Genomic DNA, 14,006 nt, shown 5'->3' on the forward strand with positions numbered 1-14,006 from the left:
TTTCCAAATCAGTTCAGTCCCTTCAGGCAAAGCTGCTGAGTTTAGTTCGTTCTTATGGCCTGCCTCTTTAAGCAGGCAGAGTCTCCAGACAATTGTATCTGAACTGAGGGGTACAGTAGGTCACATGGCCCGCAATAACACCCCACCGGGCACTGGAGGGAGATGGTAGCCCCTGGTTGTTTCAGCTTGCTTGTCTCCATGTAGAAAGTTCACCCTACAAATGGACTGGGGCACCCCCTTATTGGCTCAGGGCCTCACTACTTTTGGCTTGAGAGAGAAACATCGATCATGCCCCAGGCTTGCCTGGAATAGTGCTTCTGCAACATGTGACTGAAGGAATAAGAGACAGGGCGGCCTTCTCCTCCTAGGGTGAAAGTATGGCCCTAGACTAGATACTGAGGGGACAGGGAACCCCTCATCTTCTCATGCACATCCATATCTGGAATAGAGCTTGTCACATGGAGCTGGGAGAGGCGCAACGGTTTATAACCCAAATGAACACAGATTCTCACTAGTTTTATTTTATTTTTATTTTTAAAATATATTTTATTGATTTTTTTTTACAGAGAGGGAGAGGGATAGAAAGTTAGAAACATCGATGCTTGAGAGAGAAACATCCATCAACTGCCTCTTGCACCCCCCGCCCCCACTAGGGATGTGCCCACAACCAAGGTACATGCCCTTGACCAGAATCAAACCCGGGACCCTTCAGTTCGCAGGCCGCTCTATCCACTGAGCCAAACCGGTTTCGGCAGATTCTCACTAGTTCTAGGTATTTAGTAGATTTTCTTGAACAAATGTTTGTGCATTTGCTATATGCCCTAATGATAATTTCTGCGGACTTTAAATGTGTGCACACGTGTGTGCATGTACATATAATTGTCACCAATTAAATGGTGTTTCACTGAGGAGTCAGCCTGTGTTAGGGAACTATTAGTCTAGCAATGGAATCTAGGGGAGATCTTACATGTGCAGTAGTTATAAACTGTGTTCTTTGGATTACATGTACCTCACATAATCTCGTATTCTTCAGTAAAACTCATGAAAAGTTGTGGCCTTAGCCTGACTTTGCCAGGTGGCTCAGCTGGTTGGAGTGTCATCTCCGTACAACAAAAGTTTGCAGGTTTGATTGCCCATCAGGACACATACCTAGGTTTTGGGTTCGATCCTGGGTGGGGGCACATGTAGGAGGCCACTGATCCATGTTTCTCTCTATCCCTTCCTTTCTCTACACAACAAACAAACAAAAAACAAAACAACAACCAATAGTCATATCCTTGGATGAGAATTTAAGAAAAAGACTCAAAAGTTATGGCCTGGTCTCTGGTGTGCAGTAGGAAATAAAAAAAGATAAGAGCTTGCCGAAACCAGTTTGGCTCAGTGGATAGAGAGTTGGCCTGCGGACTGCAAGGTCCTGGGTTCGATTCCGGTCAAGGGCACGTACCTTGGTTGTGGGCACATTCCCAGTAGGGGGTGTGCAGGAGGCGGCTGATCGATGTTTCTCTCTCAAGCATCGATGTTTCTAGCTCTCTATCCCTCTCCCTTCCTCTTTGTAAAAAATAAATAAAAGATTTAAAATAAAATAAAAGACGAGAGCCCATTTTGGGATTAAAAGGTAGGAGAAGGGAAACAGAATTCTATTCCCCAAGTCCAAAGTGGTGGCCTCCTTGTTTTCCATTTGAAAACCTCTGTGCGGGGAGAGCGGTGCCTTCAGGAGGTAGGAGGCTGCGGAAAGGAAGTAACAGGGTAGCTTGCCGAGGCTCCAGACAGAGTGAATTTGCCTTTCTGGTAAACAAGATCATAGGAGGCCTACTTTTTGCCAATATATTGCAATTATGTTATTTATTAAACAGCACCCCCTCCAAGATGATGCCACACCCCACCCCACCAGCATCAGTGCTTGGTGAATAGCAAGTTTGTATGGAAATTAGGGGGACAAAAAACAGGCCCTGACCGGTGTGGCTCAGTGGATAGAGCACATGTGTCAAACACAAGGCCCGCGGGCCAAATCCGTCCCTCCAGGCCTTGCAATGTGGCCCGCACCACGCTGTCATCACTGCACTCCGCTGCGTTTCCATCACAATGACAGTTTATGACTGTTCAGTAAACCATTCGGCCCGCGATTTAGGCTGGATTTTAGATTTTGGCCCCTTCTCTGATTGAGTTCGACACCCCTAGGATAGAGCATTGGCCTGCGGAATGAAGGGTCCCGGGTTCGATTTTGGTCAAGGGCATGTACCTTGGTTGCAGGCACATCCCCAGTAGGAGGTGTGCGGGAGGCAGCTGATCGATGATTCTCTCTCATCGATGTTTCTAACTCTGTATCCCTTTCCCTTCCTCTCTGTAAACAATCAATAAAATATATTTTTTAAGAAAACAGGCCAATTGTGCCCTGCATCAGGAATTGGTGAGCAGAGAGCTTGATCTGGATTTCAGACTGAACTCTTGTGCCATGCCTGCTGCCCCTGTGCAGAGTAGAAGTAGCACAAATTCTGTAATAAATCTGAGCATTACCCTAAAAAATTCTGAGTAACAGAAAGGTGCCTGCGTGGTATGGACTTAACAATAAAAGGGGCCATGGATTTTAGAAATAGTCTAGTGCTGTGGTCGGTAAACTGCGGCTCATGAGCCACATGAGGCTCTTTGGCCCCTTGAGTGTGGCTCTTCTACAAAATACTACAGCCTGGGCGAGTCTATTTTGAAGAAGTGGCGTTAGAAGAAGTTGAAGTTTAAAAAACGTGGCTCTCCAAAGAAATTTCAATCGTTGTACTGTTGATACTTGGCTCTGTTGACTAATGAGTTTGCCGACCACTGGCCTAGTGGAAGGGGCTCATTTGTGCTAGTCATGTTTGATTACACATATTTATACTTCAAAATGAAAAAAAGGCTGTAATACACACACATATATAGACTGTCTCAAAAACATATTCATATTCTACAGTTGATAGCTCAATTTTGAAAATGTATTTTTATTTTTTAAAATATATTTTATTGATTTTTTTAGAGAGAGGAAGAGAGAGGGATAGAGAGTTAGAAACATCGATGAGAGAGAGTCACCAATCAGCTGCCTCTCGCACACCCCCTATTGGGGATGTGCCTGCAATCAAGATACATGCCCTTGATCGGAATCGAACTTGGGACCTTTCAGTCCACAGGCCGACGCTCTATCCACTGAGCCAAACCGATCTCGGCTGAAATGTATTTTTTAAAACTGCTTTTATACTTATTCAAAGTATATACATTTTGGGGGACATCCAAAATATTTTAATTTTCAAACTTGGTTATTCTGTGTAGGGGGGATCATGTATTATTTATCTATTTTTATTTTTGTGGAAATTTTCTTTGAGATGAATTAATTTTATAATCAGGAAAAAACTGAATGTTATTTTACAATTGCAGAATGAGGAGTTATTGTCTCATCTGGAACCTAAGCTTATGTCTACCACTGGGGTTCCAAGTTTTCTGGTCATCCTTAGCATACTCATGGGGCTAAAGTCTTTTTGCATTTGGAACTAGACCTTCAAAGGGGGGGTGGGAATCACACTAAGCAAAGAGCAAGTCTGCCATTATGTTTAGCTCAGAAACAAAACTTAGGTTTTAGAAGGGGAGGTGTCTGACTAGATTGTGGATTTATCTTCTATTTTTCAAATATGTTTTTATTGATTTCAGAGAGAGGAAGGGAGAGGGTGAGGAAAAAAAAATCAATGATGAGAGAGAATCATTGATTGGCTGCCTCCTGCACGCCCCCTACGATGGATCAAGCCCCCAACCCTGGCATGTGCACTGATGGGGAATTGAATACACCATCCTGGTTCATGAATTGATGCTCAACCACTGAGCCACACTGGCCAGGCCTGTGGATTTATCTTCTGACCATCCTTTCCCACTTACATCTCAGGGATGGAGGGGGCCTGTAAGTAAACACTGAAGACTGAAGAAATTTTTTTCATGTTTTTATTATGGAAACTTTCAGACATCTACAAAAGTAGAGAGAATAGCATAATGAACTCTTAAATAGCCATCAAACAGCATCAACAATTATCAACTTATTGCCAATTCTGTTTCATCTATACACTCACCCCACCCTCAGGTTATTTGGAATCAAATACCAGTAGTGTCTTTTTATCTGTAAAATTTACAGAACACTTCTTTAAAGGGATTAAAAAAAACAAAACACACAACTGCAGTACCATTTACACCTACAACCCCCCCCCCCAATAATTTGGGGAGATGTGTTTAATTTTAAATTCTGCAAGAATTGGGGGGAATGATCAGTCTATTTCACTGGTACCATGAAGAAGGGTATAACACTAAAATCTTTCCCCCATGTAAATGCTCTCTAATGCCAAAAAATAAAAAGCCACTCTGGGGCCATTGCGAAGCTGGGGAAGACTGCTGACATGAACCCCATGGCAAAACTCCATAAAATTCCCTCTAGACATTTTTGTCCATTTCTTAAAGTTGCTTTCCTCAAAGCAGCTGACCCAAGTCCTCTCCTAAATCCCCTCTGTTCCCCACTCACAGAAGTTCCCCACCTTTTCCAAGTGACAAGGATTTAGCTGTCTCTGTCCTCTGCATTCTCCTATGCAAAAACCAGGTGGAATGGAGGGCTAGCAGTGTGTACTGGAAAAGGGGATAAAAACTATGGCCAACTGAATCAGTAAAATAAACCGAGGCAAACGAAGAGGCCTCATTCACTTGGGAACTGCCTACTGTATACTGCTCTGGCATCAAATAATACAGTTTAATGAATTTTTCAAATGAGAAAACCTCTTTTCTTCAAAGAGATGTTACGATGACATGAAAGAATTGGTCAGGACATTGCAAAAACATCCAATTTAGCACTTGTATATCATTGTAAAATTTATGTTTATAAAAGCTCACAATATTAGCTTGTGGTTGTTGCATTTACTTTTATAGTTTTTCGAGCAAGTGATGTTTTTTGGAATCAACTTTTCAGCAAATTAGCAACAGTACAAAAACAGTCTACAAATTGTTGTCCTAAGTGATGGGGGTCATCTTAAAACTGTGCTAGCCACTGTGTGGTGTGACATAGAAATATGAGAAATAATTCCCTGTCCTTCAACATCTTACAACTGCCTCAAAAAGTTTCCCAAACACCTGATTACAGAAAAGCCATATGCAAGGTGCCTGGCCAGCATATACACTCCACAAGCACCACAGTGGAAGGGAATGTTTTGCCCTATGACATATAAATTATATCCAAAAACCTTCAGTGTCATCAACCAGATTTCAAGTAATGTCTCAGATGCAAACTATGCGGAGAGAAAGGAACAGTGGTCGGTCCTTGCTCTCAAGGATATCATAGTCTAATCGAGAAGGCAGAAACATCAAGAAAGCACAACAAAAGGCTATTGGTGCTGAATTCAGAGCATGTTCACACACACAGTACAATAACCGAGGCAAGAGGAGTCGGTAGAATAGCCGGGGAAGGGCTGTCCCAAGATGGATCAGGAAACCCAGATGCGCTGTCTCCTTGGAAACGTGGAAGTGGTTAACTGCGCTTGACGATGCCGTAGAGCTATGCTTCACATTGATGATTCTTTGAAAGCAATCCCGAAGATCTTGCTGGTCACCTGGAAAAAGAAAACAACACACAATTAGCAGGCTTATGCTAATTGAACAATTCCTCCAAAGGACCCATTTATAAGGGACCTATCACTGCACCGCTCACTTCGCATTTGGAAAGTCCTCAGAGAGTTATCAATGCAGATGCAAGGTGGATCTGAATAAGCAACTAAGGGAATTTCAGGTCACTATGTATTTTAAAATATATATATATTTTACTGATTTTTTCCACAGAGAGGAAGGAAGAGGGACAGAGAGCCAGAAACGTCCATGAAAGAGAAACATAGATCAGCTGCGTCCTGTGCACCCCCTACTGGGTATGTGCCCTCAACCAATGTACATGCCCTTGACCGGAATCGAACCCAGGACCCTTCAGTCCACAGACTGACGCTCCACCCACCGAGCCAAACCAGTTTCGGCCAGTATGTATTAATGAAACAAAAAGAAGTCAAGAAAGAAGTGATATTAGTTTTGCAAAAGGGGGATGGTCCTCTAAGACAAACACTCCTAAATTCCATGTTCTAGGTTTATGAAAGTAATTCAGGCTGTTTCCCACCCAAGTTTGCCATATAGCCCTGACCAGACGGCTCATTGATTGGAGCACCGTTCTATATATCAAATCAAGTTTTTCATTATCCCCAATTTTACATTAAAAAACACACACAACTGAGCCCTAAACTGTAGCTCAGTGGATAGGCCTGTAGACAGAAGAATCCTGGGTTGGTTGTGGTCAAGGGCACATACCTCTGTTGCAGGCCCGTCCCATGTGCTCTCTAACACCCAAATTTCTCTGTCTTTCCTCCTCTCTTCAACTCTCTCTAAAAATCAATGGGAAAATATTCTCAGGTGGGGAATTAATAATAACAATAATCATAATCATAAAGCTGAGCATCAGATAGTTAAATAACTTGACTGAACTAACAGAGTGAGCAAGAACTGGAACCAGTTTTGAACCCCAGGTCTGTCTGCCTTCCAAGCCCCAGTGTAGTTTCTACACATCCAGCTCTCCCTCGTGTTTTACTTCATGTTCCCACTCCTCAGAGTGCTGTTTGCCCGCACACACAGGAGGCCTGCTAACCGCAGTACCAACAGCTTCCCGGGATGCATGCCCAGGGGAATAGGGTGGTTCAGGAGAGACCCAGGGATCTCAGCTGGGAGTCAGGAGGCCAAGCCAGCATCCAGGCCAATGGGAGGGTTTTTCATTCAGCGGCCACGGGGACTGCGTGTGACAGACACACGCTTGTTCTAAACGACTGAGCCAGATCGCTCAGGTGTCCCTCCACCCTGACAGTCTGGGACAGCTGACCTGCAGAGAGGGACCTCACTCAGCTGGGTGTCCTCCCCGCTCCCATGGCTGGTTACCCACAGCCGGACGTCTGCCTGGACCGCTGCCTGGATCCCGCTCCACTCAAACATGTGCAGCAGCTTTCTTTCCCGAGCTGCTTGTGAGAAAGCCAGGGCCATGCCCAGGGCGTGAGGCAGGGCTGGGGGCTGGAAGGGAGCTCGCTGCACACCCCTGTGACCAGTTTCCCCAGGAGGGCCCTGGGTGCGCTTGGCTGACCCTCCCCAGAAACACCTGCTCTCCGGGCTCAGGTGAGCCTGCACTGGGGCCGCTGGGGAACGGCCACCGCGAGCAAGCGGTCAGCACTGCAGCTGGGAGCGGTGTTTGCAGATCAGATGCTGTCCCTCCACATGGAGACGCTTCTGAAAGGGGCGAGGGGATCCCGTTATTCCCGGAGGGAAAGGCATTGTCGCGCGCGACAAGAGCACAAGCAGCCCAAGTTCTGAAACATCTTTTAATGCAAACTGCCCTGGACAGCGGGTCGGGCTGCCCGGGGCTGACACTGCGAAGGAGGACACGACGCGGGGAGGAGGCGCGCGAGACGCCGGACACCCGGGCGGACGGACCGAACGCCTTTGCCCGAACCCGGGCCGGGCCCAGGCCGGGCCCACGGCCCACACGCGCCCCCGGGCCCCGGGCCGGCGGGCGCTAAGGCACCTTCGGACGCCCCTGCGCGCCGGCCAGCGGCTCCGGCTCCTGCAAACGGCGGCGCGTCCGCCCGCGGCCGGCAAGCGGGACAGGGAAGCGGCGGGAGCGGCTGCGGAGACAAAGGGCCCCGGGCGCGGGGCGCGGGGCGCGGGGCGCGGGGCAGGGCGGGGGCGCGGTACATACTAGGGGCCGCTGCCGGGCGCCGGGCCCCCGTTGGCGGCGGGCGCGCCCAGCTTCAGAGTCTGCAGGTACTCGGCGTGCACCGGCTTGTGGCCCTGCAGGACCTTGATGGCATCGTCGACTTTGAACCACTCGCGCTTCCGGCCGATGCTCACCGCGTCCTCCCAGTCCTCCAGCACCTCGGTGACGGTGAGCACGAACACGTAGGTGCGGTGCTTGGGCGCCTGGCGCTGCTCGAAGACGCCCAGCAGCCGGCCCAGCTTGCCGCGCACGCCCGCCTCCTCATACACCTCGCGCACGGCCGCGCCGCTCGGCTCCTCCTCGGGCTCCATGCCCCCGCCCGGCACGATCCAGCGGTCCGGGTAGCGGCTGCTGCTCACCAGCAGCACCTCGTCCTCGCGCTCGCTGCGGAAGCACAGGCACGCCGCCCTCTTCTTGAAGCCTTCGGGGTCGTACGTGCGCGTCTGGTTCGGCTTGCACTTCATCCTCCAGGGTGCCGCCGCCGTGCTCCGCGGGCCGCCGCCGCTGCGCTCCGCTGCCGCTGCCGCTGCCGCTGCCGCTGCCGCTGCCGCTGCCGCTGCCGCTGAGGACGGGCTCCGGGCGAGGGCGGCGGGAAGGAGCGGAGGCGAGTGAGCGGGAGGCGGGCGACGCCGCAGCCCCGACCCGGAGCCTGGACCGGCGGGGGCGGGGCGGGGGCGGCGCGGACGTCAGCCGGGCGGCCCGCCCTCCGCGCCGGGTCCGAGCGCTCACGCTGCGTGGCCGGCGCCGCGCTCCGCTCCGCACGCAGCCCCGCGGCCCCCGCGCGCCCCTCCGCGCCGCCCGCCCGGTGCAGGGAGGCGAGCGGCTCCGCGTGCTCGTGCGCGTCCCTCCCGCGTGCGCGGCCCCGCGGGGCGGGGGGCGGGGGGCGGGGGGCGGGAGCGGGGGTCTCGGCTCCCGCAGCTGCGCCGGGCCCAGTGCGCAGGCGCCCGCCCCTCTGGCGGGACTCGCCTTCGCGCGGGTGAGGCCCCCAGTGGACCAGCGGGCGCCAGCCCTGCACGTGCACATGCCCACCCGCCCGGACACTCACGGGCCGTGGTGCTCCCGCAGCGGAGCCAAGTGCATCCTCCCCATCGCCCATGGGACCCGCACCTGCTCCCTGGTACCCAGCAGGCAGGGGTGTCAGAGCCATTGGCCTCCCCACCAGGTCTCACCTGAGCTCTGCTGAGTCATGGCGGGCAGTCCATTGCTCTGGCAGGTTCATCCCCTGCCAGCTTCTTGGCACAGCCTACAGCTGGACGGTTTCCTGTCCCCTCCGCTGGTCCTGGGGTCTCCATCAGTAAGCCCCTCGCCTCCTTGCATTTGGTCACGTGCCCCAACAGGGAGCACCGCCCCACGACACCCCCAGGAGCTCCAGACTCCACGCCCCCCACCCTCCTCTCTCTCCTGGGTAAGTGCAGGTGGAGGGTTGGCAAACGGGCCTGAGGGAACCCCTCACAGTCTACACTGTGATTTTTAGAGGCCTCCTGGCACTGGGCTGCAGCAAGGCCACTGGGTGCTCTGGCTGCTCTGGCTGCCCATCCCATCCTCTAGGCCCAGCACCCCCACACACACCCCCCAGCCAGAAATTCAACCACCAAAGCTTTCCCTCCCTGCTCAGTTTCTGTGTTGTTTTCCTGCTCTAGGAGCAGCAGGAGCCTCATGGAGGAGCCTCTGATGTCCCTCAGCCATGGCCATATTGCAACTTCGTGCCTCTGTGTCTCCCCCTCACCCAGAGACACTGCTGCCACCGGGCAGGTAAGATCCTCCACACCTCAGCCTCCAATGGGATAATTCCTTATTCCAGCGGAAACTGGCTGAGATGTAAATGGAAAGTACCTTGTTTCCCCGAAAATAAGACATCCTCCGAAAATAAGACCTAGGGCAACTTTGGGAGAAAAAATTAATATAAGACACTGTCTTATTTTCCGGGAAACAGGGTAGTTATGAAACATACAGTCCAATATTTAAACAAGTTAGTTCAGCTCCCCAGGGTCTGACCGCCCCATTGATACCCAGAATAGCTCATAAACTGATGCTGTTCATTGCAACACACATCGGCAATACCTGGAGCATACAGTGATACACAGGTATGGGTGTGTATGAGGAAAATGATTAAATGGAGACAAAGAGAATGACTTCCACCAACAAAGACACACCCGGTACTGACCATGTTTTTGTGATCAGGAACAGATGTAGGAATGAAACACCGTGATTAAAAACAAATGAGGAAAATAGGTTTTAGCAAGCTGTCTCCCTCAGTGTGCCCATGCTCACACGTACATACGTGATGTGAAACCCCTAGGAAAAATACCCTTTACAATCAGGATCTAGGCAAACATCTGTTATCACAAGATCATTAATGTTGTTTTAGTGTTCCTTCCAGTGTAATGAGATTGTAATAAAAGAGACTATCGTTTTGGTTAAGAAGGCAAAGTTGTCATTATTTACAGATGATATGGATATGTTCTTGGAAAACACCCAAGAAGTGGTGTCTATATAAATTCCTTTAAATAGTAGAATGAAATCGTAATATTTAAAATACAAGGTCTTCCATGTATGTCAGCAATGACCATGTAAATTTGGAATGGGGAACCCTGGCCGGTGTGGCTCATGTGGTTGGGCATCATCCCTGCAGTGAACGTTTGCCATTCAGTTCCCAGGCAGGGCATGCGCCAGGGTTGCAGGCTCAACCCCGGGTAGCATACAGGAGGCAGCTGACTGCATTGATGCACATCTCCCTCTCCCTCTCCCTCTTTCTCTATAAATCAATAAAAATATTTGTAACTTTAGAATGGGGAATGGCATTCACAGAAACAATATCAACCACCCAAAAATAGACTTTACCATAGGGTCCTAAAAATAGGGGTAGGACATTGTAGTAGAAAATGATAAATGTGTACTCAGCTTTGAGCGATGATTTGAATACATCTGAAGGACCTGTAGCTGAGGCGGGAGACAGGAAGGATGTCCAGGCTGAGGAGTGGTCCCACCAGGCCCCAGCCACATCACAAGATTACTTTGCAATACCAGGTCCCATATGTTGTCTCACCAGAGGGGCTTTTTTCTACTTTTTTTCTGTTACTTTCCCGTCAGATTATGCCCCTGCAATATGCCCCTGCCTGGGGGAACGCCTATTGGAAGGGAGAGGAACAGCAGCAGCATTATAATATGGAAAGAAGCGGGCTGGATTCCTACTGGCAAAGGCATGCAGAGCATGTTACTGGGTAAAGAGCCACAGCTTACAGGTTTAGCACAAGGCCCAGGAAAATTTGAAGTTAGTTTTTTGTCCTCAGAATTTCATACACCAAGTCTACCACCCGCCCATTAGAATGTCAGGGAAGATGGCTGTGACTTTTTCCAAAGAGGGGCTAACATCATTTCTGAGAGACTACCTTCCACCACTCCTGCGGGCTTGTCCAGCTTAGTGTTTCTCCAGTGACACTCAAGGCCATTAGAGGAACCGCTGTAATAGTAACATGTTACAGTAAGAACTGTGATTTGAGCCTGCGTCCCCTCCCACATCGTCCTTGGCCTGGGAGCTGGAACTCCCTTTGTCCCTGGGACAAAGGCAATTGTGAAGCTAGCTGAGAATTAACAGTGCTTGCCCTCCTCACTCCTCAAACAGGATGACAAAAATATGAAGAAGCTGGGCCTAGGTGGGTGACCAGAGGCCCATGGCCGAGCATGCCCTTCACCCAGCTGGCTGAACCAAAGGCCAGAATGTGAGGGAGGCCATCCTAGAGCCTGAGCCGTCCCCAGCAGAGCCAGTTAGCGGACAGGGCTCTGACCACAGGAGCATGAGGAGGCTCCTGAGAGAGAACTGCAGAAGGAGCACTCCGCTGAGCACAGCTACCATTGCTGAGCCGCAGAAATGTGAGGGCTAGCATCAGCTGTTGTTTCAAGTCGCTAAATGGGGGAGGGGGATGTTTGTTATGCATCCAAAGCTAGCTGATACAGCTGTTCACTGCCACCCACCTAGATCCAGCAGGAATAATGAGAGGGAACATCTTTAGAGTAGAAAGGTCACCTCTGCTCGAAGAGGTTGACATGGGACTCTCCCTGGAGTCCGAAGGAGAGGGATGAGGCTGACAGGAAATAGTTGTATGAATAGTCTATGTGCCGGCCCCGTGTTGAGCACTGTGTCCTTTCTAACTGACAGGCAATGGAATCTTAAGGAGGCCGTTTTATTTGCATCTCGTGGAAGAGATGCTTAGAGTTTGCAGTTCCGTGCGTCTTCATGGCTCTCCAGCTGTGCAGTCACAGTATCGCCAGTCTTGTCAAAAGGAGTATTTCCATCGGGAGCTATGTTTTGTGTGACATTCTTTGATGACAGTCAGAGTTGAGTACTTGGGTAAGGTGTTCATTTGTTCAGAGCCACTGAGTTCAAAGAAAGTTACTTTCCCATGTGGACGTTCTTCTCTTGCACAATATAGTGGAAGGAACGCCTGAATGCCTCTCTCTCTCTCAGCAATTATGTGTGTCATCTTGAGATGTTACTTAACAGCTCCAGGTTCAGTTCCCTGTGAGCAGGAAGTGGAAAGAGTGATACAAAAAAGAAGATGCTCCATTTTGCCCTGACTCGCAGCACTGATCGTAATTTATTGACGGTCTGCATCATTTTATGCACTAAATATGTCTTTACCCACAAACGTGGATAATGAGTATCAGGACCCCCCTGAAGCAGATTAAGAATCAGGCTGAGATGGTTAAGTCAGTAAGGCAGTAAGTGATGGAGCTGAGATGGTCACCGTGGTTTGCCTGACCCCAAAGCCATCCTCTCGCATCCACTGGGACATATGTCCCACCTGTTCGGAGCCGCTGAGGTGCACCTGCATGTCATGGCTTTGGTACAGCTCCTGCTCTCCCATTGTTCCTCCCAGGACATCGGGCTCCCAGGAGGGCATCGCTCCATGCCCTGGTCTAAAGGTAAGAGGATCTGCCCCGAGACCAACAAGGTTGGGATGCGTATTTCTGCATTTCTTTCTGAGGGGGAAGGAGCAGGCAGATCGGACAGTGTGTGTCACTGGAAGCATCGCCGTGGGAATGGACAGAGAGAGAGGGCGTGACAGAGGCACGTGGATCAGAGAGGACATTGTCATTGCAGCTCCTCCTTGTTCCTGAGCGATGGAAAGGGAAAGAAGAGGGACTGTGGGGAGCTCTGTGCTATCATTTCATGTGGGGAGGTGGGCAGGGAAGTCTTTCAAACCCCCTCCACATTCCCCAGACTCTTTGTTCTTTCTGTGCAGTGTTCCTCCTGAGCCACACAAGTGCCTTCGTACTGGGTCATACTGGGTAACCCAGGAGACACTTGTCAAAGACAGCAAATGGAACACAATATACCTCCCAGTTTTCTCCTGGATTAATCGATGAATCTCAGGGTGAATACCGGATATCTAATGTTGTGATTATATGAGTAAGTAGTGGCCCAGTTCATGAAATTTGTGCACATTAAAAGAGGTCTAATTAGAGGAAATATTTTAATATTACTATTTGCCCTTTCTCTAAAATAGAAGTGTCAGAGATGAAAGGAAATTAATTAATGCATATAAAATCTTCCTCCTGTCAGGGTCTGGGTCACACCATGTGATCCAGAGTCAAGTCCTCACCCACCGGAGGCGCCTCAAAGTTGCAGGAGAACCAGACCAAGCCAGCCCCACCCCCACTGGGCGAGATCCAGACACAGTGGGCCCCACCCCCGGCAGGCCCCTTGGGGGCGCAGCCTCAGGCCCCCAGTCCAGCCCCGCTGGGTCGGGGGCACAGCCTCAGGCCCTCTGGCCCTGTGCTGGGCGGGGGTCATGGCCTGAGGTCCATAGGCCTGGCATCCAGGGCGGGCGGAGTGGCCTGCAGTCCCCCAGCCTGGCACTGGGGCAGGGGGCACGCCTTGAGGTCCCCCATCAAGCCCCACTGGGCCGGGGGCATGGCCTGAGGTTTCCCTGGCTTGCACCAGGGTAGGGGGTACAGCCTGAGTTCCCCTCGACCGGTGCTGGGGTGGGGGGTCAGGGGCGAGCAGCCTGAGGTCCCGCAGCCTGGGCTGGGCCGGGGTGGGGGTGCGCCTTGAGGTCCCCTATCAAGCCCCGCTGGGTAGGGACACAGCCTGAGATCCCTTGTCAAGTCCCACTGTGCGGGAGGGGGGGTGCCCTAAAGGCCCCTGTCAAGCCCCACCGGGCTGGGGGGGTGCGGAGGCTCAGGCCCCTACCCCAGCCCAGTGCCTCACAGCCTCAGGTCCCTG

General features: G+C 50.9%; 1 protein-coding gene across 1 annotated transcript; it reads right to left on the minus strand.

Moving 5' to 3' along the window:
* Nucleotides 1–7,657: 7,657 nt before the first annotated feature.
* Nucleotides 7,658–8,278, minus strand: LOC118731734 (diphosphoinositol polyphosphate phosphohydrolase 3-alpha-like). Its single transcript, XM_036460510.2, has one exon. The coding sequence runs from the start codon at nucleotides 8,242–8,244 to the stop codon at nucleotides 7,762–7,764; it is 483 nt and encodes a 160-aa protein (XP_036316403.1). The 5' UTR covers nucleotides 8,245–8,278; the 3' UTR covers nucleotides 7,658–7,761.
* Nucleotides 8,279–14,006: the final 5,728 nt, after the last annotated feature.

The sequence above is a fragment of the Pipistrellus kuhlii genome, unplaced genomic scaffold, assembly GCF_014108245.1.
Source record: "Pipistrellus kuhlii isolate mPipKuh1 unplaced genomic scaffold, mPipKuh1.p scaffold_m20_p_32, whole genome shotgun sequence".
NCBI classification, from domain to species: domain Eukaryota; kingdom Metazoa; phylum Chordata; class Mammalia; order Chiroptera; family Vespertilionidae; genus Pipistrellus; species Pipistrellus kuhlii.

Excerpts from the sequence above, each read along its gene's own strand:
- LOC118731734 (XM_036460510.2), bottom strand. The coding sequence starts at position 8,244 with ATGAAGTGCAAGCCGAACCAGACGCGCACGTACGACCCCGAAGGCTTC.